The sequence below is a fragment of the Pongo abelii genome, chromosome 7, assembly GCF_028885655.2.
Source record: "Pongo abelii isolate AG06213 chromosome 7, NHGRI_mPonAbe1-v2.0_pri, whole genome shotgun sequence".
Classification (NCBI taxonomy): Eukaryota; Metazoa; Chordata; class Mammalia; order Primates; family Hominidae; genus Pongo; species Pongo abelii.
This window is the reverse complement of record NC_071992.2, coordinates 55,422,260-55,449,247: the sequence shown is the minus strand read 5'-3', so window position 1 is coordinate 55,449,247 and position 26,988 is coordinate 55,422,260. Positions and strand designations below refer to the sequence as shown.

The window sequence follows — 26,988 nt, the reverse complement described above, 5'->3', positions numbered from 1 at the left end:
TTCAAGCATTTGTTTAACAAAGCACATCTTGCACAATCCTTAATCCATTTAACCCTGAGTATGACACAGCACATGTTTCAGAGAGCATGGGGTTGGGGGTAAGGTCACAGATTAACAGCATCTCAAGGCAGAAGAATTTTTCTTAGTACAGAACAAAATGGAGTCTCTTATGTCCACTTCTTTCTACACAGACATATTAACAACCTGATCTCTCTTGCTTTTCCCCACATTTCCCCCTTCATCTGGTGCCCAACGTGGAGGCTTTTCTCTAGGGTGAAGGTACGCTCGAGCGTGGTCATTGAGGACAAGTCGACGAGAGATCCCGAGTATGTCTACAGTCAGCCTTACGTCTCTCATTCCACCTAACGAGAAACACCCACAGGTGTGGAGGGGCGACCCACCGCTTCACAGAGGCACATGTGAAAATTTAGCTTAAGTAGGGTTTTTCTCTTGGAAGAATTGAGTCAATTTTCTTAAAGCAGAAAAACCTAGATGATGTTATGGGTTGAATGTTTTAAGTTCCTGGTACCTGTTTTATTTGTATGTTTTATACTGTGCCTGGTTTCTTGTGCCTTTGCAGTGCTGTCAAAAATTCTCTTTTTGAAACGTGGAGGCTGCAATGAGAAAAGCATTTCTAACTCGCAGTGCATTACAAATCTTCCTTTCGGAGATTATAGCTCTAGATCTTTTCCAACCTCAAGGTTCCCTCTACCACCAGCCGAACCCAGGAAACCACCCAGAGGTGCACAGCGCCTCCTCCTGGGAGAGTAGCAGAGTTAACCGGGAGTCCGCGGCGGAGCGCTGACCTCCAGTGCCTCGGTCTTCACTGTGCAGTCTCAGAAGCACCTCGGGCAGTTTCTGCACAAGTACCCACGCCAGGAAGTAGAGACTTGGCTGGCTCTATAGCCCCAAACTCGCTTGAGCTGAGGATAAGTCTGCAACACCGCGGAAGACAAGGGATGCTAATGAGACTGAACTTCCGAACCTCGCTCTATGAGTTGGGCTTCGCTTTCTCACTGCACCTTGCTCCTTAGAGTTGGCTCTATGGGCGGGACAATGCCAGGTGGGTGGGAACTCGCCCTATGGGCGGGACTTCCGCCTGTGGACGGGGCTCCATTCAGTGGGTGGAGCTACGGCTCGTGAGTGGAATCCTGACTGGTTCATTCTCCCCGGAACTTCCTAGACGGCGTACGTGCCAGATGGTGTCACCTGGAGCTTAAAAAGCTACACGCAAGTATTAAATTGCTGGTGAGAGTTTAATAAATTAAGTTTTCTGGAGGGCTGGCGTGAAGTTTGCAGGGGTCGGGGTTGGATTGGGCTGGTCTCATACCGCTGTGGCCTGTAGGCACGGTTCCATCGCGCTCTACCTCGGGCAGCCCTACTGGGTAGCAGGCCGGAAACCCCGGTGCTTGTTGGCCTTTCATCTCCTGACGCGGTCCCAGTTTCGGACTGTGTCTTTCATGATCAGTTTCTACGTGGTTTTCAGAGAATTTCCTTCCACTCGCACACCGCCACTGGTGTATTACTTTCTCCAGGAACCTTCCTCAGGTCTACAGCCCTAGTAAACCTCTCCTTCACTTGTAGACTGTCTGTTCATGGTCCATGTGTATATATTATAGGTAGTGTCATGTACAATATACCTATCAAGTTTGTGTATGTTTCGTATATATACTGTCATTATTTATGTTCCATATATATTTTTTGTGTATACCAGGTTTGTGACTACCACACCTGGCATATAGCAATTGATTAATATATACTAGATGAATGATTGGATTTTGGTTACTATTGTAATAATTTAATTTTAATTTTTATTTTTATTGAGACTGAGTCTCAGTCTGTCGCCCAGGCTGGTGTGCAGTGGCGCGGTCTCGGCTCACTGAAACCTCCGCCTCCTCGTGTCTCAGCCTCCCGAGTAGCTGGGATTACAGGCGCGCGTCACCACGCCCGGGTAATTTTTTTTTTTTCGTGGAAACGGGGTTTCATCATGTTGGCCAGGGTGGTCTCGAACTCCTGACCTCAAGTGATCCGTCCGCCTCGGCCTCCGAATGTGCTGGGATTACAGGTATCAGCCACCGCTCCCGGCCTGGAATGATTTTAGATTACTTCATTTGAGGGGTTTTATTATGCATATTTTATTTCTTGCATCTTCTGTAATAACCATGTATTTTCTACTGCATTATTTTTTAAGTAGGAGGAATACTGTTGGGGTTCAAAAGCATTGCTGTTTCGGTTAAGTAGTTCCTTAATTACTTAAAATGTAGTAAGGCTACATTGAAGGAAGATATAAATTTCAGTCAAGGCTACGACTGAGCAAAGGAAAAAAAGGAAGAATGTTCAAGGTGTCTGTGCAGGAGAACAGTTAGACCAGGCTGGCTAGAGCAGAGTTTATAGAGACGTAACAGGAGATATATGTGGCAGATTTAGGGTAGATTCAGCGTGCCAGTAATATGCCAAGCCAAGGCACGTTGCCCCTTATACATTGGGAAAACTGTTGGTTTTTAACAATGGGAAGGTCGATCGCATAGCTTGGTGCCAGATAGCCACTGTGCAGATGGCTTAAGCCAGGGGTTGGCAGACTTTCTGTTAAAGGTCGGACACTAAATATTTTGGACTTTGTGGGTCATAGTTATAGCAGGAAAGCAGCCATATCAGCCCATGATTGAATGGACATAACTGTATTCCAATTAAACTTTATTTTTTAATTAATTAATTTTTTTGAGACAGAGTCTTGCTCTGTCATTCAGGCTGGAGTGCACTGGTGCAGTCTTGGCTCACTGCAACCTCCGCCTTCTGGATTCAAGTGATTCTCCTTCCTCAGTCTCCCGAGTAGCTGGGATCATAGGCATGTGCCGCTACGCCCAGCTAATTTTTGTATTTGTAGTAGAGACAGGGTTTCACCATGGTGAGGCTGGTCTCTGCCTTCGCCTCCCAAAGTGCTAGGATTATAGGTGTGAGCCACCGTGCCTGCACTTGGCTTCCAATGAAACTTTACTTACAAGGAGAGGTGCTTGGCCTGATTTGGTCCATGGGCATAGTTTGACAAACAGTGGTTTGAACAAATGGACCTAGGGACTTCAACAGGAACCCAGTCCTGAACTAAGCAATATTACACCATGTTTTTGTATAGCTTTTATATTTATACATGAAGTGCAATACAACATAACGTTAGCTCTGATCTAGTCTTCCTGGCTGTAAGTCCTGGCATCTCCTGGTTAATGACAGTGTGACATTGGGCAAATTAACTTCTCTTTGTGTCAGTTTTTTAATTTTAATCTTTAAAATGGGGATAATAGTACTTATTACAAAGGGTTGTTGTAAGGAGTAAATGAGTTAAAGCACATTAGTGTAGTGCTTGTACATACAATAAAAGCTCAATACATGTTAACTTAATATTTTAAAAATTATTCCTCATATACATTATTAAAGACAGATCTGAGAGATGTTTTAAGGTAGAATTTACTGGCTTAATTCATCTCTAGCTACGGAGGAAAGACAATATCCAACATTTCAAGGCAAGGGCCATTGACGTAGAGGTAATATGGAAGTCATAAAAGTAAATTAAGGGAGAGAGGGAGGTAGGAAATGGAGGATTAAGGACTGATTTTGATGGGATGCACAGGAGAGAAAGTGGGGAGAGTAAAAAGGAATAAAAAAGAAGTCAAGAAGGAGGCAGAATCAGTCTCTAAAGTATGATAGGAACCAGAATAGCATAGTAGTATATAGACTAACAGAAGGATGGGTGGTGAGGTACTGCTGAGAATAACAGTTATTGTGTTGATGATATTAGTGAATTCAACCAGCAGATATTAATTGGATGCCTCCTATGGGCCCATTACTGGGGATACAGGGAAGAATTAGCTACTCTGTACTCAAAGAGCAGAAAATCTACTAGGAGTGAAAGACATGGAAATAATATATGCACCAACTTTAAAAATAATCAAGAGTAAGATGGAATTTTTTAGATTTAATTGGTACCTTTAAAAAGTTAAAATTGACTTACGGTTCATAAATGTGGGCAATTTAATTGAATTTATTTTCTTTTCTACACAATGGCCAAGAACAAATTAAGAGGGCCGAAGTCCAGGAATGTATTTCACATAGCCAGCCAAAAAAACTTTAAGGCTAAAAACAAAGCAAAACCAGTTACCACTAATCTTAAGAAGGTGAGTATTAGTTAAGTACTCTGACTTTATTGTTTACAAGCAAAGTGTCATTTTAAGCTACTGAACAACTGTGGGCTATGACTTTTTAAAAAGGTTCTTCATTTTTCCTAGAAAGGTAAGGATGGTTTCAAGCATTTGTCTAAAAAAATATATAAAAAAAGGAAGAAAAACAACCTCCCTTTCTTGAAAACAAATGTTGAAAAGAAATAAACATTTTAACTACAAATGTGTGAAGCTTCAATTTAATAATTTACTGAAGCATAGAACTCATTTAAAAACCATAGTATGGGAAACAGTTCTTATCTCTAAACTCAAATACAAGAATGTATTAATAGAGGCAAGACATGGGATGTCAGTGAGCACCCATTCTTTTTCTCCTCAGTAATTCTTGTCTCTTTGAAGACATCTGCAATTCAAACAAAAACTTGTAAAATGAAGATAAAAAATATTTATTGAAATGCACAATTTGAAAGGGGTTTCTTTCTTTTCTTTGTCTATATTTCAAAATACCTGAGAAATTTCTTCAAGATTAACTAGATTCTTTTAAGAAAAATTTTTAAGAAAATGTTTTCAAGTTTCAGTAGTAGATGGAGTCAGCTCTCCAGGACTCAGTTTAATTATAATAATCCTTAGAATTCTAACATTTCATCTTTCAACTTTCATGAGCTAGCTGAGTTAAGCTTTTTGGTTGAATAGTTTTATGATTTTATAAATGCTAGGAATGAAATTAAGCAGATGGTGGGGGTTTTGGGGATGACAGTTTATATAGGACAGTCTTCATAGTTGAAACATTGAAACCAACACTAGAATGATAAAGAGCTAGCAATGCAAAGAGCCAGGAAGTGTTGGGAGTGGTGGGTTCGAGGCAAAGAAAAATAGCCAGTGCAGAGGCCCTGAGCTAGGGAAAAGCTTGGTGTATTTGAGGAAGATTATTTTATTTGGACAGGAGGTACTAGAACTTTTATATATGCCACCAGGTAGAATCTAAGAGAGAGATCTATGGGTAGGCAGCATAAAGTGCATAGGAGGTAAGGGTTTTGAAGGAGAAATTGTTTGGCGGCAGCAGCAGTGAAGAACAAGAGCACCACCCCTACCTCTGTTACACTCAAAAGAGGAGGACTGCAAGGGAAGCTGTCATCAGGGGTCTTCCATTAAGACAAGAAGGTCCAGGAAGGATTCAGAGATGTACTGTTATGTTAGAAGGGACTAAAAGTATTTGATCCAGGTTTCTTCTATAGATGCGGGATGACAGCACTGTAGCCTAGAAAGATTTTGGTCACTATAAGGATACAGGAAAAAAGCAACTCAGTCTCTCTTATTGTCACTCTCATATGGTCACTCAACACTTCTAATACTAGATTTGTGGGGTGGTTTCCCCCACACCTAACAATTCAGCAGATGAATCTTCAGCAGGCAGCAGCTGGGTGTCCTTTAATTGAAATCTGACACTGCTGACCTGGAGATAGCGTCAGATTCCTTGAGTCCTAAGCCTCTTCCCAACTTCCAGTGACAATCACAAGTCCCAGATGTTTTACCTGTGCTTCTCACCAACCAGCTATAAATAAAGGGTCCCATGACCCCCTCCTTGGGTTTGATTAATTTTCTAGAGCAGCTTGCAGAACCCAGGAAAATACTTTTACCAGTTTATTATAAAGGATATTACAAAGGAGACAGATGCGTAGCCAGATGGAAGAAGTGCAGAGAGCAAGGTACATGGGAAGGGGCATGGAGCTTCCCTGCTCTCTCTGGGCATGCCACTTTCTAGGAGCCCTCATGTGTTCAGCTATCCAGAAGCTCTTTGAACCCAGTTCTTCTGTAGATTTACGGAGGCTTCATTATGTAGGCATAATTCATTAAATCATTGGCCATTAGTGATGGGCTTAACCTTTTTCCCAACTCCTCTCTCTGGAGCAGAAAGTCCTAATCCTCCAACCCTGGTTTTTATCTGACTAGCCCTCCTCCTGAGGCTATCTAGAGACTCCCAGCTGCCAGCCATCTCATTAGCATTAAAAAGACACTGTTATGCCTCTTAATACAGTGATTTAAAAAGCTGTATGACGGGAAATGAGGACAAAGACCAAATATATGTATATATCTTATTATGAATCACAGTATCACAGTCACATATCTTGGCCTTCTGTAACATAAGTGTGAGGCATATCCACATAAATCCCATTTTTTAAAAATCAAAACTTTTTGTCTGTAATTTCCCAATAAGACTATAAGAATTTTTGAGTGAATTATTCCTAATTTGTTGGTAAGAGTTTTTAGATTTTAGATTTAATGGGTTAAGGTTGAACATATCTTATCTTTAATGGTTATGAGATCATAGATTAATGCTTTTTTTTCTTTTTTAAAAGATAAACATTATGAATGAGGAAAAAGTTAACAGAGTAAATAAAGCTTTTGTAAATGTACAAAAGGAACTTGCACATTTCTCAAAAAGCACTTCACTTGAACCTCTGCAGAAAGAACTGGTAAGCAGAAATCATTTGCTTTTTTTTATGGCTAACAAATTGAGGCTAGTAAATTAAACTCCAAGTTTTCAAAGCCTGTAAATTGAGTGTCTTTCTTGGTACTGGCTCTCTAGTACTAGGCTCTATAGTATAAATAGCATATTCAGACTCTAAAACATTGTCTGAATATACAGATTTATTGTTCTACTTCCAAAGATATGACTAGAAAAATTAAATTGAATAACAGCTTATATAAGTCATTTGTCTGCTATTGTTGTCTACGTTTTTAAATACAATACTTTCTCCTTTCAGATTCCTCAGCAGCGTCATGAAAGCAAACCTGTTAATGTTGACGAAGCTACAAGATTAATGGCTCTGTTGTAATATAGTGGTGATGCATCTAATTCTTCACAAAGACCAATAAATTAAATGTTTTATACAATTTTATTTTTAAAAATCTTGTTAATGTACAGGCATTGGCACATTTTGAAAACAAACTACATAAACATGTCTTTCCTATAACCTAGGAAAGTGGAATGTCAGAAGTCAACAAAATGTGATAAAGTGCTAAAACAGAAGGCACTTCACAAAATCTGTTCACTGAAACCGTTATATATCCTCGTTTACATCCTTCACTTTACAAGTGGCAGTGAATGTCTGTTTGGATAGAAGGACATACAGAAATACAGGCAGTTTAGTGGCAGTAAAAATATAAGACAAACAAGTAATGAGTCCTTGGCCAACTTGTTTTTGATGACTTGTAGTGTCCTTTAACTTTCCTCTTGTAAGAAGAAAAAACAGAAGGATTCACAATTAGAAGTTGAAATCCAGAATCTAGTTACTTTTGGGAGTGGGGAGGTTTGTGGATATTAAATCATTTATCCCCTAAAGCAATCAGAGCCCTTTGTTTTTATGGTTGAAGTTTTGTGAAGTAAAGAAAGTATTAGGGAAGAACACTTCAGAATCAGTGAACTAAAAGAGGTGTTACATTCATTATTTTAAATACTTAGGTTATTAAGAAGTCTAAAATGTTACACAGTTAGAGGTAGATAACAGTCCCAAGTTTCCATTGAATCTAATAATTTAGTATCTGGACAACAAACAGATCACAAACTCCTTCATTATCAGCTAAATTAAAGTTGTAGTCATCTGCCGGGGTAGGAGAAAGCCTTAAGAGAGGAAACACTGCAAACAAAAAACAAATTCAGTGTTAAAGATGGTTTCTACATACAGTAAATGATCTTTAACAAAATACTCTCAAATACATCATTCCAAATTAAAGACTTGTGTAATGTGTATTTTGAAAGATTCTCATTTAGTAACAATTTATACATTGATTATTGATACTAGATTGAGAAATAGAAGTTAAATTTTTCTTTTTTTCTTTTTTTTTTTTTTTAACATGGAGTCTCCCTGTGTCATCCAGGCTGGAGTGCAGTGGCTTGATCTCGGCTCACTGCAAGCTCCACCTCCCGGGTTCACGCCATTCTCCTGCCTCAGCCTCCCGAGTAGCTGGGACTACAGGCGCCCGCCACCATGCCTGGCTCATTTTTTGTATTTTTTAATAGAGATGGGGTTTCACCATGTTAGCCAGGATGGTCTCTATCTCCTGACCTCGTGATGTGCCCACCTTGGCCTCCCAAAATGCTGGGATTACAGGCGTGAGCCACCGCGCCCGGCCTAGAAGTTAAATTGTTTATTGGTTGAACTTATCACTAAGGTAATATAACTAAAAGGCTCTAATGAGGCCAGGTGCAGTGGCTCATGCCTGTAATCCCAACACTTTGGGAGGCAGAGGCAGGTGGATCACCTGAGGCCAGGAGTTCGAGACCAGCCTGGCCAACATGGTGAAACTCCGTCTCTACTAAAAATACAAAAAGTAGCCATGTGTGGTGGCAGGCGCCTGTCATACCAGCTACTCAGGAGACTGAGCCAGGAGAATCACTTGAACCTGGGAGGTGGAGGTTTCAGTGAGCTGAGATCGTGCCACTGCACTCAGCCTAGATGACACTCCAGCCTGGATGACAGAGGGAGACTCTGCCTAAAAAAAAAACAAACACACAACAGAACACTAATGAAAGTGTTCTGTTTGCCACTTTGCAAACAGAAGAATGAATTGGACTTACAAAGTTTGCTGATGTTCTCTGCTTCTACATATATGTTTAGTACATCTCTAGTTACTATAACATTGCTAACTTAATTGCTACCACTTCGTAGGTTTCTACTATATTTGTTAGGAACTAGGACTCTGATCCAAGAACTTACAGAAGGAGAGAAATTATTAAAGTAATTAGCATATTGTAGCTAACTGATATTTAATAATTTTTCAGGTTAGATGACAACGTGGTTAATATTAATACTAATTCAGTGACTTCACATTGGCAGCTTGAAATTGGCCCGGGTAGGGGTATTTACAAAAGCAGGTGTTCAGATCACTTGCTGATTTAGACAAGTTATTTTACTCTTCTTGGACCAGATCCTTCAGGAGTGGAAAGGGCTAACAGTTTATTTTCAATGAAGGTGAGAAGTATCCCCATATGGATTCCTTTCCCTCAAAATGCAAGCAAAGAGAAATAAATTCTGAAGGATGCCTATTACTTACTGTAAGTGTTAAGGGAGAATTTTCATGAATCTTCATAGTAAAGCAGGTGGCAAATATATGTTCATTTCTTTTAAATTATGTTTCACTTATAAATTCCACAAAAGCATTACTGATATATGAGTTAGTAAAATTCTAACCTACTTACCATCAGAAGACATTAACTCATCAATGATATCTCCACTAATAGATCCTGCTGGAAACAGTAATAAAGTTTTGTTACATTTCTGTTAACAGTAAAAGATACTTATATTTAAACACAAGTAGTCACAGCAGCAGCTTGACTGATGTGCACATTTATATAAAGTACTAGTACTTTGTGGACAGGTTGTTTTCATGAGCACCTACTCTATGCCTGGCATTACTTTTAAACTTCCAAACTCAAGAGGAAGACCAAAAGGCTCATTATCTGCCAGGCATGGTGGCTCATGCTTATAATTCTAGCACTTTGGGAGGCTGAGTGAGGCGGACGGATTGCTTGAGCTCAGGAGTTCAGACCAGCCTGGGCAACATAGTGAAATCCATCTTTACAAAAAATACAAAAAAAATTAGCCAGACATTGGTGGCACGTACCTATGGTCCCAACTACTTGGGAGACTGAGGTGGGAAGGATCACTTGAGCCCAGGAGGTTGAGGCTGCACTGAGCTGAGATCACGCCACTGCATTCCAGCCTGGCTGACAAAGTGAGACCCTGTCAAAAAAAAAACAAAAAACAACAACAACAAAAAATCACCTCAGCATCATTCTACCAAAACTGACTCAGTTTTGGTCAGTAGTTTCATAATTCTCCCAGTTATTGAACCTTAAAACTTCAACATCACTTTCCATTCCTCCTGTTAACTTTATCTCCAGATCTCACACATCAAATGTTATTTTGCCTACAGTGTTTCTCAGATCTGTTCATTATTTCTCTTCCCGATCTCACTGTAATCACTGTTTTAGCCTTTTTATTTATTTATTTATTTTGAGACAGGATCTCTGTCTGTCACTCAGGCTGGTGTACATTACGTGCTGTCATGGCTCACTGTGGCCTTGACCTCCCAGGCTTGCAATCCTCCCACTTTGGCCTCCCTCCCCAGTAGCTGGGACCACAGGCACACGTCACAATGCCTAGCTAATTTTTAATTTTTTTTTTTTTTAGAGATAGGGTCTCACTGTATTGCCCAGGTTGGTCTCAAATTCCTGGGCTCAAGCAGTGTACCTGCCTCGGCCTCCCAAAGTGTTGGGATTACAGGCATGAGCCCCACCACTCTTGGCCCTTGTTTTAGCCCTAATGTTCTCTCAATTGCATAACTGCAAACGTCTAGTTTCCATTGCCTCTGAATTCTGCTTCCCAGGGCCAAAACCATCTTTCCTAATCATATTACTCCTGTGTGCACCATTATAGCTAATTATGCTATTTTCTTGGTCACAGATCTTCACTGGTTTATTGGATAAATATCCTAACTACTCTGAAATTCAAGGCCCGCTCTAATGTGGCCCAAAATTACTTTCCTTAGTTAGGATTTCCAAATATGAAACCATAAAAACAGAATACTCACTTTTTAAAAACACTTTGTTGAAGCCAATGTGTTAATTGTGTCTAAGCTTACCCATGTAAAACCCACGTAAAGCTTGCCTGCTTTATATTCTAATTAGATTGTAAGCTTTTTAAGGACTACATTTTCTTTCTTTCTTTTTTTTTTTCTAAGACGTAGTCTTACTCTGTCGCCCAGACTGGAGTACAGTGGCGCGATCTCGGCTTACTGCAACCTCCAACTCCTGGGTTCAAGCAATTCTCCTGCCTCAGCTTTCCAAGTAGCTGGGACTACAGGTGTGCGCCACCACGCCCAGCTAATTTTTGTATTTTTTAGTAGAGACAGGGCTTCACTATAGGTTGGCCAGGCTGGTCTTGAACCCCTGACCTCAGGTAATCTGCCTGTGTTGGCTTCCCTAATTGCTGGGATTACAGGTGTGAGCCACTGCGCCCAGCCAGGACTACATTTTCTATTGTGCACCCTAATGGCCTATAGTATAGACATATTTATAGGGGAAGGAAAAGAATAGATGCGGGCAAAAAGAAGCTAAAAAACATTCCATGTCCAGTTAGATCTTGTTAGCATCACTTTTAACCTGTGAACTCCCATTTTAGCAATGAGACACATCTTAGAGGTAAAATAAACAATTTGGATTATATACAATATAGTTTTAAATTATCTGCAATATGATATCTATATTGGCACCATTCATTCATTCTGTAGTCAGTGAGAGATTGCCTACCATGGTCCCTTTATTTGGAATCAGTAAGATACTGCCAAATTAAGAGTTGTGCTCTCTACTCCTGATACCCAGTGTGAAATGTTTTAGCTTTTTAAAATTTCATAAATGAAACAACTGAGGAAAGTAAGATTTCCTACATAATTGTAGTTGAGACCATTTATCACTTCTGTAAAACTAAGCTTCCCAAATAAAAAGTATAACAAAGAATATGGAGAAACAAGAGGCGTAAGTCACTATGGTCTATACTTAAAGATAGTTGGAACATATTTCACTAATTTATCCAAGACTTACTAAGAGAGATAAAATAACCTTACCAAGTAAACTCCAGGTAAAAGCTGACATCTATATATGCCACAAATGGAAAATTCCACACCTGACCTTGTGATAGGTTGCAGTCAAGCCACAGTCAATACTTTGTTTCATGCAAAAATTAAAACTATGGTATAAAATTATCTTCAGGCTATTTGAATAAGCTGTGTATGAAACAAATGAATATTGTGTTTAGACTTGGGTCCTATCCCCAAGATATTATGTATATGCAAATATTCCAAAAATTTGAAAGTGCTTGGGACATTTCTGGTCATAATCACTTTGGATAAGAGATAGCCAACCTGTTTTTATGTTTCTCCCTCTCTAATTTACAAAAGAAAGGCTCTGAACCCAATTCTGTGAAGAAAGTCATTGGTAGCTTGATGGGGATGGCATTGAATCTGTAAATTACCTTGGGAAGGATGGCCATTTTCATGATATTGATTCTTCCTACCCATGAGCATGGAATGTTCTTCCATTTGTTTGTATCCTCTTTTATTTCCTTGAGCAGTGGTTTGTAGTTCTCCTTGAAGAGGTCTTTCACATCCCTTGTAAGTTGGATTCCTAGGTATTTTATTCTCTTTGAAGCAATTGTGAATGGGAGTTCACTCATGATTTGGCTCTCTGTTTGTCTGTTATTGATGTATAAGAATGCTTGTGATTTTTGCACATTGATTTTGTATCCTGAGACTTTGCTGAAGTTGCTTATCAGCTTAAGGAGATTTTGGGCTGAGACAAAGGGGTTTTCTAGGTATACTATCATGTCATCTGCAAACAGGGACAATTTGACTTCCTCTTTTCCTAATTGAATACCCTTGATTTCCTTCTCCTGCCTAATTGCCCTGGCCAGAACTTCCAACACTATGTTGAATAGAAGTGGTGAGAGAGGGCATCCCTGTCTTGTGCCAGTTTTCAAAGGGAATGCTTCCAGTTTTTGCCCATTCAGTATGATATTGGCTGTGGGTTTGTCATAAATAGCTCTTATTATTTTGAGATATGTCCCATCAATTCCTAATTTATTGAGAGTTTTTAACATGAAGGGTTGTTGAATTTTGTCAAAGGCCTTTTCTGCATCTATTGAGATAATCATGTGGTTTTTGTCTTTCGTTCTGTTTATATGCTGGATTACATTTATTGATTTGCGTATATTGAACCAGCCTTGCATCCCAGGGATGAAGCCCACTTGATCATGGTGGATAAGCTTTTTGATGTGCTGCTGGATTCTGTTTGCCAGTATTTTATTGAGGATTTTTGCATCAATGTTCATCAAGGATATTGGTCTAAAATTCTCTTTTTTTGTTGTGTCTCTGCCAGGCTTTGGTATCAGGATGATGCTGGCCTCATAAAATGAGTTAGGGAGGATTCCCTCTTTTTCTATTGACTGGAATAGTTTCAGAAGGAATGGCACCAGCTCCTCCTTGTACCTCTGGTAGAATTCGGCTGTGAATCCATCTGGACCTGGACTTTTTTTGGTTGGTAAGCTATTGATTATTGCCACAATTTCAGCTCCTGTTATTGGTCTATTCAGAGATTCAACTTCTTCCTGGTTTAGTCTTGGGAGGGTGTATGTGTCGAGGAATTTATCCATTTCTTCTAGATTTTCTAGTTTATTTGCATAGAGGTGTTTGTAATATTCTCTGATGGTAGTTTGTATTTCTGTGGGATCGGTGGTGATATCCCCTTTATCATTTTTTATTGCATCTATTTGATTCTTCTCTCTTTTTTTCTTTATTAATCTTGCTAGCGGTCTATCAATTTTGTTGATCCTTTCAAAAAACCAGCTCCTGGATTCATTTATTTTTTGAAGGGTTTTTTGTGTCTCTATTTCCTTCAGTTCTGCTCTGATTTTAGTTATTTCTTGCCTTCTGCTAGCTTTTGAATGTGTTTGCTCTTGCTTTTCTAGTTCTTTTAATTGTGATGTTAGGGTGTCAATTTGGGATCTTTCCTGCTTTCTCTTGTGGGCATTTAGTGCTATAAATTTCCCTCTACACACTGCTTTGAATGCATCCCAGAGATTCTGGTATGTTGTGTCTTGGTTCTCGTTGGTTTCAAAGAACATCTTTATTTCTGCCTTCATTTCGTTATGTACCCAGTAGTCATTCAGGAGCAGGTTGTTCAGTTTCCACGTAGTTGAGTGGTTTTGAGTGAGATTCTTAATCCTGAGTTCTAGCTTGATTGCACTGTGATCTGAGAGACAGTTTGTTACAATTTCTGTTCTTTTACATTTATTGAGGAGAGCTTTACTTCCAAGTATATGGTCAATTTTGGAATAGGTGTGGTGTGGTGCTGAAAAAAATGTATATTCTGTTGATTTGGGGTGGAGAGTTCTGTAGATGTCTATTAGGTCCGCTTGGTGCAGAGCTGAGTTCAATTCCTGGGTATCCTTGTTGACTTTCTGTCTCGTTGATCTGTCTAATGTTGATAGTGGGGTGTTAAAGTCTCCCATTATTAATGTGTGGGAGTCTAAGTCTCTTTGTAGGTCACTCAGGACTTGCTTTATGAATCTGGGTGCTCCTGTATTGGGTGCATATATATTTAGGATAGTTAGCTCTTCTTGTTGAATTAATCCCTTTACCATTATGTAATGGCCTTCTTTGTCTCTTTTGATCTTTGTTGGTTTAAAATCTGTTTTATCAGAGACTAGGATTGCAACCCCTGCCTTTTTTTGTTTTCCATTTGCTTGGTAGATCTTCCTCCATCCTTTTATTTTGAGCCTATGTGTGTCTCTGCACGTGAGATGGGTTTCCTGAATACAGCACACTGATGGGTCTTGAGTCTTTATCCAGTTTGCCAGTCTGTGTCTTTTAATTGGAGCATTTAGTCCATTTACATTTAAAGTTAATATTGTTATGTGTGAATTTGATCCTGTCATTATGATGTTAGCTGGATATTTTGCTCGTTAGTTGATGCAGTCTCTTCCTAGTCTCGATGTTCTTTACATTTCAGTATGATTTTGCAGTGGCTGGTACTGGTTTTGCCTTTCCATGTTTAGTGCTTCCTTCAGGAGCTCTTTTAGGGCAGGCCTGGTGGTGACAAAATCTCTCAGCATTTGCTTGTCTGTAAAGTATTTTATTTCTCCTTCACTTATGAAGCTTAGTTTGGCAGGATATGAAATTCTGGGTTGAAAATTCTTTTCTTTAAGAATGTTGAATATTGGCCCCCACTCTCTTCTGGCTTGCAGGGTTTCTGCCGAGAGATCCGCTGTTAGTCTGATGGGCTTCCCTTTGATGGTAACCCGACCTTTCTCTCTGGCTGCCCTTAACATTTTTTCCTTCATTTCAACTTTGGTGAATCTGACAATTATGTGTCTTGGAGTTGCTCTTCTCGAGGAGTATCTTTGTGGCGTTCTCTGTATTTCCTGAATCTGAATGTTGGCCTGCCTTGCTAGATTGGGGCAGTTCTCCTGGATAATATCCTACTTTAAAGTTCATATGGAACCAAAAAAGAGCCCGCATCACCAAGTCAATCCTAAGCCAAAAGAACAAAGCTGGAGGCATCACGCTACCTGACTTCAAACTATACTACAAGGCTACAGTAACCAAAACAGCATGGTACTGGTACCAAAACAGAGATATAGATCAATGGAACAGAACAGAGCCGTCAGAAATAATGCCACATATCTACAAGTATCTGATCTTTGACAAACCTCACAAAAACAAGAAATGGGGAAAGGATTCCCTATTTAATAAATGGTGCTGGGAAAACTGGCTAGCCATATGTAGAAAGCTGAAACTGGATCCCTTCCTTACACCTTATACAAAAATCAATTCAAGATGGATTAAAGACTTAAATGTTAGACCTAAAACCATAAAAACCCTAGAAGAAAACCTAGGCATTACCATTCAGGACATAGGCATGGGCAAGGACTTCATGTCTAAAACACCAAAAGCAATGGCAACAAAAGCCAAAATTGACAAATGGGATCTAATTAAACTCAAGAGCTTCTGCACAGCAAAAGAAACTACCATCAGAGTGAACAGGCAACCTACAAAATGGGAGAAAATTTTCGCAACCTACTCATCTGACAAAGGGCTAATATCCAGAATCTACAATGAACTCCAACAAATTTACAAGAAAAAAACAAACAACCCCATCAAAAAGTGGGCGAAGGACATGAACAGACACTTCTCAAAAGAAGACATTTATGCAGCCAAAAAACACATGAAAAAATGCTCACCGTCACTGGCCATCAGAGAAATGCAAATCAAAACCACAATGAGATACCATCTCACACCAGTTAGAATGGCAATCATTAAAAAGTCAGGAAACAACAGGTGCTGGAGAGGATGTGGAGAAATAGGAACACTTTTACACTGTTGGTGGGACTGTAAACTAGTTCAACCCTTGTGGAAGTCAGTGTGGCGATTCCTCAGGGATCTAGAAGTAGAAATTCCATTCGACCCAGCCATTCCATTACTGGATATATACCCAAAGGACTATAAATCATGCTGCTATAAAGACACATGCACACGTATGTTTATTGCCGCATTATTCACAATAGCAAAGACTTGGAACCAACCCAAATGTCCAACAATGATAGACTGGATTAAGAAAATGTGGCACATATACACCATGGAATACTATGCAGCCATAAAAAATGATGAGTTCACGTCCTTTGTAGGGACATGGATGAAATTGGAAATCATCATTCTCAGTAAACTATCACAAGAACAAAAAACCAAACACCGCATATTCTCACTCATAGGTGGGAATTGAACAATGAGAACACATGGACACAGGAAGGGGAACATCACACTCTGGGGACTGTTGTGGGGTGGGGGGAGGGGGGAGGGATAGCATTGGGAGATATACCTAATGCTAGATGACGGGTTGGTGGGTGCAGCGCACCAGCATGGCACATGTATACATATGTAACTTACCTGCACATTGCGCACATGTACCATAAAACCTAAAGTATAATAATAATAATAATAATAAAAAAAAAAAAAAAAAAAAAAAAAAGAAAGGCTCTGAACCCACCTGAAGATATATCTGTAGCTGATGTCTGCTGCAGAGCCTGGCTTCTTTCAGATACATGTTGCTCAGGCAGATTTTGAGCTGCCATGCTGGATTTTTGTGGAGTTACTGGAGTCAAGGCCTGGGAGAAAGGCTGTGTGAGGTCATCAGGTGGGGGAACAGGAAAAACCAAGGGCTTAGATGAACTCGACTCTTTATTTATAAGCAGCACATGGATAGGTCCTGAATGAATCTTTAGATTGATCTAGTATTTCTTTTGTCCATTCTGACCCTTTGAAGTTATTGGGTATAAACAAATATACAATTATTAATATTTCTAGCTAACTTAAGACAGTAAAATAAGACAGGCAAAGCTACTAGGGACTTACTAAATTCACATAACACAATAAAGTCATTAAGTCAAAACACAAAAGTAGAGACATAGAGTAGAATGTAATTTTGAGGGCTCTGAACCACTAGTCATCAAAAACTCTCTGGTGTAGATTCTGGCAACTGTCCGATATTACCATGTGTGACTATATAATATGTCAGGGCAAAGCAATGCTCCAGGTATTCCCCATATACAGGAGCTTTATCCCCTGGGGTTGGCCACCACAGATCTGGTCAGTTCAACATGCTTCACAAATCAAATTCTTTTTTTTCCCATCTGCAAGCACAAAGACAACTAATTTCTCCTACTGAGAAATAAATATAACATTCTTCCAGCTGAAAAAGTAATCTGTATCCTGAGGCTTCAGGCTCCAGTAATACAAATGCCTAAATTTAAACTTTTAGAATAAGGGGGTGGGGGAAGGAGGTAGATAATATAGTAATCTTTTTCTACTCCCGTTTTTGGTTATTGCTTTCAAATTAGTTTGTTTTTAAAAATCTGAATCTGAAAATGAAAATCATGGAACTCATTTATAGTCAATAAATGTCTTTGATTTAATAAGCCGGACAATGTTTTGTAAAAGACCTAATTTAAAGGAATTGATTGTTGATATGTACATTGAACTTTTTCCTCAGTGGCAATTTTTATATCAATTGTAGATGTGTTGTTGTTGTTGTTGTTTTGAGACAGAGGTTCACTCTTGTTGCCCAGGCTGGAGTGCAATGGCGCGATTTTGGCTCACTGCAACCGCTGCCTCCTGGCTTGAAACAATTCTCCTGCCTCAGCCTCCCAAGTAGCTGGGTTTACAGGTGTGCACCACCATGCTCGGCTAATTTTGTATTTTTAGTAGAGATGGGGTTTCATCATGTTGGTCAGTCTGGTCTTAAACTCCTGACCTCAAGTGATCCACCTGCCTTGGCCTCCCAAAGTGCTGAGATTACAGGCGTGAGCCACTGCACCCGGCCCAATGTGGTCATTTTAACTGATTTTTATAGATTATTGGCCATATCATTAGTCATTTCTTGACATCTTCTATCTTAAAAAATTCAAATTTAAAATAATTTAATCAAAATGTTAAATCATTTTAAATCATTTGGTTACTTCGGGATAGATATTTTAGGGACAGGACCCAAGTCTAAACACAATATTCATTTGTTTCATACACACCTTATTCACATAGCCTGAAGATAATTTTATACAATAGTTTTAATTTTTGTGTGAAACAAAAATCACTTGATAAAACATTCTGATTACTTTTTAAAAATTGACTTTATTTGAGCTAAATGATATCAATAAATGACTAAGGATATAGCCAATAATCTTTAAAATCATTTATGATTCATTTAGTTCTATAATTTTACCAAGGAATTAAAGACATACAAATTCAGCTATCAACACTTTTAGATAAAAACTTGACTAACTCACAGTGTTTACACAATTAGCTCACATTCAGCTAAAGAAAATATCCTTCTTGAGACAGTAGATTCATTTTTCCCACTTATGTAAATATAAGTTATCCTACATACCATTTCTGGAATGGGTACCTCCAGTTGTGTACCAGAAGGTGCCTGAATGGCCAAAAGTGTATCACCTGGTCAAAAATAAATATAAAGTTACATAAAATACTGTTGATCATGGAATATAGTGGCAAGAATGTGGGCTCTGGAATCAGAATGTTTGGTTCAGTCCCAAACTAGGTGACCTTGAGCTTTGGTTTTCAATTCTATAAAATGGGGGACACACAACCTACTGCATAGATTTATTTTGAGGATTAAATAAGGTAATACATATATCAGTATTATACATGGGTTAGTTGTATGATTCTCATTAACAAATTCAGCTCAAGTTGATTTTGCTTTCACTAAGACTCCTGTAAAGTCTGAGATTCTTAAAACCATTTAGCCTCAAATAACACTGTTCATTGGACTAAGGATAGTGGAGATTAGGTATGAGACAGTGAAATGTTGAGCTTAAATGATTTTATTATTTTTGAAGCCAAATTCTACAACAAATCTCTGTTGAGTTGCAGATTAACAGAAGTCTCAGCAAACTTCCTTAAAAAACTCAGTAAATACAGTGGTAAAATAGAACAATAGGTCCATACGTATTTCCAACATAGTCTTACATAGAAAGTCAGATTCCACTTGATGAGGTACTTGGCAGAATCTTTTTAAATGAGTGGATAATACACATAAATTTAAATATGCACAATTTCATTTTACTTGGGTTGTAATTTTGGGAACACACGTCCCCCCATTTTAGTTATATTAATAACTATAATTATTAACATGATATTGTTATCTTAAGGAGAAAACACAGGGGCAGCAAATTGCATAGGAATAGGTTTCCTGGTTGTAAGATGGATTCACCTAATTCTTTCCTCATGGTTTCTTTGAGTTTCATTTGAGACCAGCATATACTTGCTGCATATAGTTTCATAAACAGTGCTGATGAGAACCATGTTCTAGTTCAAGTTTGGTCACTAACTCTGTGACTGTGTGACAATGAAAGTTGCTTAATCCCGCCCTGATTTAGCTTGCCCTCTGTCCCTGTCCCCTTCCCCTTCCACACACAGTTGATGCCTACCAGTGGAGCTAATGAACTGAATGCTGTGAAAAGCAGCTATTCTCATGAAAACAGAAACAAAAGCAGTCTATGAATACATGGCATGGTGGAGTGAGACACTGTGTCCACAACTTCTGAAAATGACAGGATAAGGGCACAGGGAATTCTAAATCACTCTCCACTGAATCGGTTGATGAGAGGAAGAATGCAAGGAAAAGTCTAATGGTACTTACCATTAAAGAAATTACAGATGTCTTCATGAGTTACATAGGAAAATGTACTGTCATAGGAGTTAAGGAAAAACATTTATATCAAGCCGTAGGCATTTAAATTAAGGTAATACATCTGAATGTCAAAATAACTAAATGACCATAAGCACAGAGGGACTGCCACCCATGGACAGATAAAAAAAGAAATCTACTCTAGAAAGGTAAAGACAATTAAAGGAGTTCCCATCCTTTGCTCTTAGAAGAAGCCATTCTGATTTTTGTGACATTTGAGGACCCTTAGGAGAGAGATGGAAAGCAGTGCACATTCTTCATGGAGGCAAAGGTTTCTGGGGGAAGGGAATGGATGGGGAAAAGGAGGCCAACAGCAACCATATCAGCTTCCACATCAGGAATTTTCTGTGATTGTTGTTTTTTGTTCTTGTATTAAATGGTCAGGTATGGCCACAAGAGGACACAGAGGAAAAGAAAGACTCAGAAAAACAAAGTATTATACTCTTAGGTCCTAGTGACGGGAGGCAGGGCAGGCTACTCAGGGCCACATGGTTAAGACAACAAGGTGGTCAGGAGGCAGAAGACAGGAGCAAGGGGAAAGCATTAGCCCAGAGCTTTTACTGGGGTTTCCTTGGGAAAAGAAATGCAGGGTGGCCGGGCATGGTGGCTCAAGCCACCCAGCACTTTGGGAGGCTGAGGCAGGTGGATCACTTGAGGTCAGGAGTTCAAGACCAGCCTGACCATATGCACAGACGGGCTGCCACACATGGACAGATAAAAAAAGAAGTCTAGTCTGGAAATGGTGAAACCCGTCTCTACTAAAATACAAAACTTAGAAGGGCATGGTGGTGAGCGCCTGTAATCACAGCTACTCTGGAGGCTGAGGCAGAAGAATTGCTTAAACCTGGGAGTAAAGGTTGCAGTGAGCCAAGATTGTGCCACTGCACTCCAGCCTGGGCAACAGAGTGACTCCATCTGAGGAAAAAAAAAAAAAAAATGCAGGGTAGGGAGAACACTGTGATTAGCTAGTTTGGATAATTTTGTTTGGTTTTGTTTTGAGACGGAGTTTGCTCTGTCGCCCAAGCTGAAGTGCAGTAGTGTGATCTTGGCTCACTGCAGCTTCTGCCTCCTGGGTTCAAGCAATTCTCCTATGCTCCCTGGTAGCTGGGATTACAGATGCACGTTGCCATGCCCAGCTAGTTTTTGTACTTTTAGTAGGGACAGGGTTTCACCCTGTTGGCCAGGCTGGTCTCAAACTCCTGATCTCAGGTGATCCGCCAAACTTGGCTTCCAAAAGTGCTGGGATTACAGGTGTGAGCCTCTGCATTTTGCCTAGTTTGGATAATTTTGGTGGGCTCTAAGCTATGCAAGTAGTCCCCTAGTTGTCTGGTACCTGGACCTGGGATGATTAAGGCAGAGGAATATTGCCACCTGGGGTGTATGGACTGGAGAGAGGAGGTCTGGACCTGGACTGATTAGTTTATATATCAAAGGGATTCTCCTAGCTGAGCCCATGCTGTTTCTTTCTTTTTTTTTTTAATTTTATTATTATTATACTTTAAGTTTTAGGGTACACGTGCACAATGTGCAGGTTTGTTACATATGTATACATGTGCCATGTTGGTGTGCTGCACCCATTAACTCATCATTTAGCATTAGGTATGTCTCCTAATGCTATCCCTCTTCCCTCGCCCCACCCCACAACAGTGCCCAGTGTGTGATGTTCCCCTTCCTGTGTCCATGTGTTCTCATTGTTCAATTCCCACCTATGAGTGAGAACATGTGGTGTTTGGTTTTTTGTCCTTGTGATACTTTGCTGAGAATGATGGTTTGCAGCTTCATCCATGTCCCTACAAAGGACATGAGCCCATGCTGTTTCTAAGAAGTGACTAGTCCCAGGATGGGCAGTCTCTCCTCAGCCAGAAAGGTTTGTGGAGATGTCAAAATACCATAAGATACAGAAAACTTTATATATATCACACATAACCATGGTTGGGGCAATGGGAATGGCCAGCATCTTGTAAAGCAGGGCAGCGAAGTCCAAGATAAAATAGATAAATGGCTTTTGAATTTCAGAGCTCCACAGAACACAGCTTGAAAACTCCCATTGTTCTCCAACTGTTAAGGGGCTCTGATCCATTGAAAGGAAATAACAAATGAGATAATGGACTTGTTCACCAAATACAGGAAAATGTGAAAAGTAAATTATATTGTATACATTAGTCAAAATTTCATGAGGTACTACAAGGTAAAATGTGGTTAGTTTTTTTGAGAGTACAGGTAAGTTCCTAAACTAAGAGAATCACAGATATCTAAGAGAAGACAGTGGTAAGAAACACATGGATATGTGTTTTTATATATATATAAAATAATGTTTTTATATATTATATATAAATATATATATTTTGTATATTATATATGATATTATATGTATTATATATAATAACTTTTTGCCCCAATATATATTGGTGATAGGCACACCTGACTTATACCCCTGTTCTCCAGTAGGAACTATTTTGGGGTTCATATTAGGCAGAAAGTATCAAGGATTGATTGTGGACACATGATATCCCATCTTTAAATGAAAAATTTTCAAAACTTTGAGAGCTGCTGAATTTTATACTTCAGAACACTGAACATAATTATTTAAAAATAAATATGTACTTAACAATGGCTTCTAATAGTCACAGATTTCCTAAGCACACTGGCTAGCATACTGCATTCTATCAATAGGTAGACCATAAGTCGACGAATCTCTTTTTCCACCTCAGTGCAACACAGGAATAATGGTAATGGATCTGTACTATATAACTTAAAAAGTTAACATTTAGAAAATATTAGTATATATTATAAGAATATAATAAAATTAAAATGTCATATTTACTTATAAAACTTAACTGTCTAAAAACAAAGTGAATGATCTTCAGACTGAAATAATTTACACATACATATTCCAAAGCTATATGTATATGCATAACTTATTTAAAAGGATACCTATTATTAATGGAATCGTCCATCACATTTTTGATGCTTTGCTGTAGCCACAACTTCTGCTGATCAAGTTCTCTTTCCTTCATTTCTAGACCTTCAATTTCAGCTTTAAGAAATCTTAATCTATCTATGACTTCTTTAGTATTACAGCCAGCACCTACACCTCTTAAAAACATATGAGAATTAATATCCTCAGTATCAGATCTAGGTTAATATCACTTAATTTTTACTGTAATAAAACTGACTTATTTAGTAACATATTCAAGGCAGAAGTCTTTACACTCTTAAAATCAAGCACTAAAATCCTTAAAAATTTTAAACACCATACCTCTTGCTTAGAAAATTTATTGGCAAGAACAACCAAATTTCAAAAATTCTCAATCTTCCCTACAGTGTTTTTTTGTCATCTGGAAGGCCAGACTGGTTGGTGACTAGGTACCAAAAGAGTGTGCTCATCAGTCACACCTAGCAGTCTCAGGATGTGACTGAGTTGCTGGTAAAATAAATTACAATTTTTTAATGTTTTGGTGGAATTTTGGCTAAAACAAAACAAGACAAAAACTGTGGTCAAAGGGGACACATTAGAAGAACAGAAGTTGTTACATTCAAACATAAAACCAGGCCACAATTAATGACAACATGCATTTCAATCAATTACTATTTACAAAGTACAAATTCCTATGAAAGTAGTTCTTGCTCTCAAGGATGGGTAAAGAGTTAGGAAGAGATTAACACAAGACAGTATGCAATGTGTGCCAAATGAGTAATAGCTTGAGGGAGAAAGTAAGATTTGAACTTTAAGAGTGAAAACCCAACATCCAAGAGAGCAAGGGAACACCCCACACAGGAGTGACAAAGAGGCCCAGAGAGGTGTGTTCAGGGAAAGCTGAGGGGCCTGACTGAAATAGAGGATTTGGGAGAGAGAAACACCAGGAAGTTCAAATTTTACAGAGCATTGAGAAGAAAAATAAAGGTTTGAGAAGAGGGTGCTGGTTTGTAACTTACTTCCACTGGATACTGTTTTTTGACTTTTTTTCAATCAAGTCAATTCCCTCTAAGACATTGGTGATATCATAAATTCTCCTTTTTTGCCTCACAGACAAAGTGTCAGCAGCCTGTTTAGGAAAGACAATGAGAACAGTGAAATAAAGGGCAAGTCATATTTTAAAGCCAAAAAGGGTTGATTATTAAGTCCACAGCAAGTCCAATCTCAAATTTGACCCAGTCAGTTGTTTGCGGACAATAGCTGAGCATGTTCAAAGCATCTCCCAAACACTGCAAATACCAAAGAAATTATTCCATTTAAAAGCTAGCAGATGTTGGAACAGAAAAAGAAATTAAGGTCATGACACAAAGCCTGCAAAAATAAAAGAACACAATAAGAATACTTTGTGTCACTTTATGGAGTAATCCTGAGGAGGAGCTACTAATTGCCTATCCATGTCACCTCCTATCTTATTTCTCTGTTCATGAACAGTCTCATCTAAAGACGTGTTACTTATTTTTTAAAATCTTAAAGAATTACATCTCAGCAGTTTATTTTGGTAGTTAAGACACTTGGAAATTCTGAACTATATGCACATTTATAATACCTTGAAATAAATATCTACATTTTTAGATTCATAATGAAAATAGAGGAATGAATCATGCCATCCTAACGCAAAGCATAAAATCAGCAAGAAATCAGAATCAATAGCTCAAGATTGCACTAGCAACTATTATACAAAAACTTGATAGTTGCATTCACATTAGATAAGATCAACAAAACAATATAAGCTATCATGTTATGAATTCAACAAACAATTCCTCTGATTAGTTCCAATTCACGTTTTTGATGTTTGTTCCCAAAAGAACAAAGAGAACCTCAAAGAAGTTTTCAGAGTGGATTAGACAATAGCATATTTTGAATGTGGAGCCACATTTTAAGATTCATGGTAGTTACAAATATTTGTGTCTCTACTGGCAATTTTCAGCACATTATCTAAAATATCTAAATGAACAGGTTTTAGCTTCGCATAATTGCTAACAGCTCTCCCAGCTTCGCATAATTGCTAACAGCTCTCCCAGAGAGCATTACTACTTTCTTTATTCTGTAAAAACCTAGCTCAGCACAGTGCTTGCAATCTGGACCTACCTTCCCCCTGGAGAAGGTACCACTGACAACTATACTGACTGTACAGGCATTTGAGATCTTAAGAGAAATGTCAGTTCTCTCAGACACATTTTTTTGTATGGGCCACCAAAACCCCCAGGTTACTACTGTCCCATCATTCAGGTCTTCCTCAGGAAGGGGATTCATGCCTCAGTGGACCAGGAGAATAAGCAGGATGTGGCAGAAGAAGGAAAAGCAGGAGAGTGGGGCTCTTTGTTCCCCAACTCTAACTTGGCACTGTCCCTTCTAGAGAACCAGAAAATTAACAGCAGGACTAGCCATGGTTTGTTTCATTGATATCTTCTTCCCTTGTACTTAGCAATTCCCTTCTTTTTTTATCTACCTTCATAGAATTTTCACTCTTGACTTCGAAGCTGTTTTTATGAAGAGCAATACATGACTGCAAAGTTAACGGTACAAATCTGAAGCTGTTTCATTTCTCACTTTCCTCTCTCTAGAGAAGTAACTCAGAGAACTCCAAGCCATGGCTCTGTGTTATTGGTATCTTTGTACTCACACACAAAAGCATTCACAGCCATAGCAACAGCACACTGGTTTTGGTATCAGAACATGTTTGTATGAACCAGACCACAAGATCTAGCTTAGGTCATTAGGCAAAGTGCCATGAGATTTGAATTTTAGCTCAAAGTTTTAAAAAGGTGTCTTATCATTTATATTTATTACTGCTTACCAATCACAACATTTAACTCCTAGTTTCTAAAACTAAACATTATTTCTCAAATACTTTACTATTTAAGTATGTAAACATATAAATGACCAACATGTACAGATCATATGTAAAAGAATCTCCAGGAGGCTTTTATTTTAGAAAGTCCCATCATTCTTTTTTTTTTCTCAGACAGAGTCTCCCTGTCTTGCCCAAGCTGGAGTGCAGTAGTGTGATCCTGGCTCACTGCAACCTCCACCACCTTGGTTCAAGTGATTCTCCTGCCTCAGCCTCCCAAGTAGCTGGGACTACAGGTGTGTACCACCACGCCTGGCTAATTTTTGCATTTTTAGTAGAGACGGGTTTTCACCATGTTGGCCAGGCTGGTCTCGAGCTCGTGACCTCAGATGATCCACCCACCTCGACCTCCCAAAGTGCTGAGATTACAGGCATGAGCCATGGCACCCAGCCAGTCCCATCATTCTTAAGAAGTTCTGAAGCTAAACACACTGAGATCCAATCCCAGGGCTGCCACTTCCTATCTTCAGCTGGCCTCATTGTAAGCTCACTAAGCCTCATTTCCTTTTTCATAAAATGGTATAACATATACTGAAAGGAGTATTGTGGGAATTAAACTGGATGATCTTACCACAATGTCTACTGCATAGTGATTACTTGAATGTTGGCTAGTCAGCCTCATCATCAAATACAGGTTGAAATGGATCATGAGTAAGACTGTGTTTAAGATTGGTTAAAGTTTGTGTGTATACAGACTTACCTTGTTTTATATAGTGTTTGAAAAAGTTGTGTGTGAATTCTTTAAAAACTAATTTGAGGCTTCAATACCTAGCAGAATAATACCATGAATCTCCACCACCACCACCACCACTATCACCACTACCTTCCTCCATTCATTTAACACCAAAATGTTCCAGGCTTGGTTCTGGGTCTTAAAGATATAAATGTGACAGAACAAAGTCCCTGCCCTCAAAGAAGAGAGGGAAGTTAATAATATACATATAATTATGTTTGGAGAGAATGCAGGCAAGAGGAAGGTGCTATATCAAACAGGATTTTCAGGGAAAGAGCTCTCTGACAAGGTGACATTCGAACATTTGAATGGAGTAGGAGACCCCTGTGAATGTTTGGTGGTAGAGCATTCTGGGCAGAGGAAGCAGCAAGCATGAAGGCTCTGAAGTGTGAAGGATGCTTAGCTTCTTCAAGGAGAGGCAGGCAGGCCAGTGCGGCAGAATAA

General features: G+C 39.0%; 1 protein-coding gene and 1 pseudogene across 1 annotated transcript; one reads left to right on the top strand and one right to left on the bottom strand.

The window, feature by feature from the left end:
- The first annotated feature begins 3,988 nt into the window (after nucleotides 1–3,988).
- LOC134761923 (ribosomal biogenesis factor) lies at nucleotides 3,989–7,084 on the top strand. Its single transcript, XM_063726628.1, has 3 exons — nucleotides 3,989–4,166; nucleotides 6,527–6,643; nucleotides 6,935–7,084. Exons 1-3 carry the CDS (start codon nucleotides 4,053–4,055, stop codon nucleotides 7,004–7,006), a joined length of 303 nt encoding a protein of 100 aa, XP_063582698.1. The 5' UTR covers nucleotides 3,989–4,052; the 3' UTR covers nucleotides 7,007–7,084.
- Nucleotides 7,085–7,697: 613 nt separating this feature from the next.
- On the bottom strand, nucleotides 7,698–24,134 carry LOC134761922 (transcription factor E2F5-like; annotated as a pseudogene).
- Nucleotides 24,135–26,988: the final 2,854 nt, after the last annotated feature.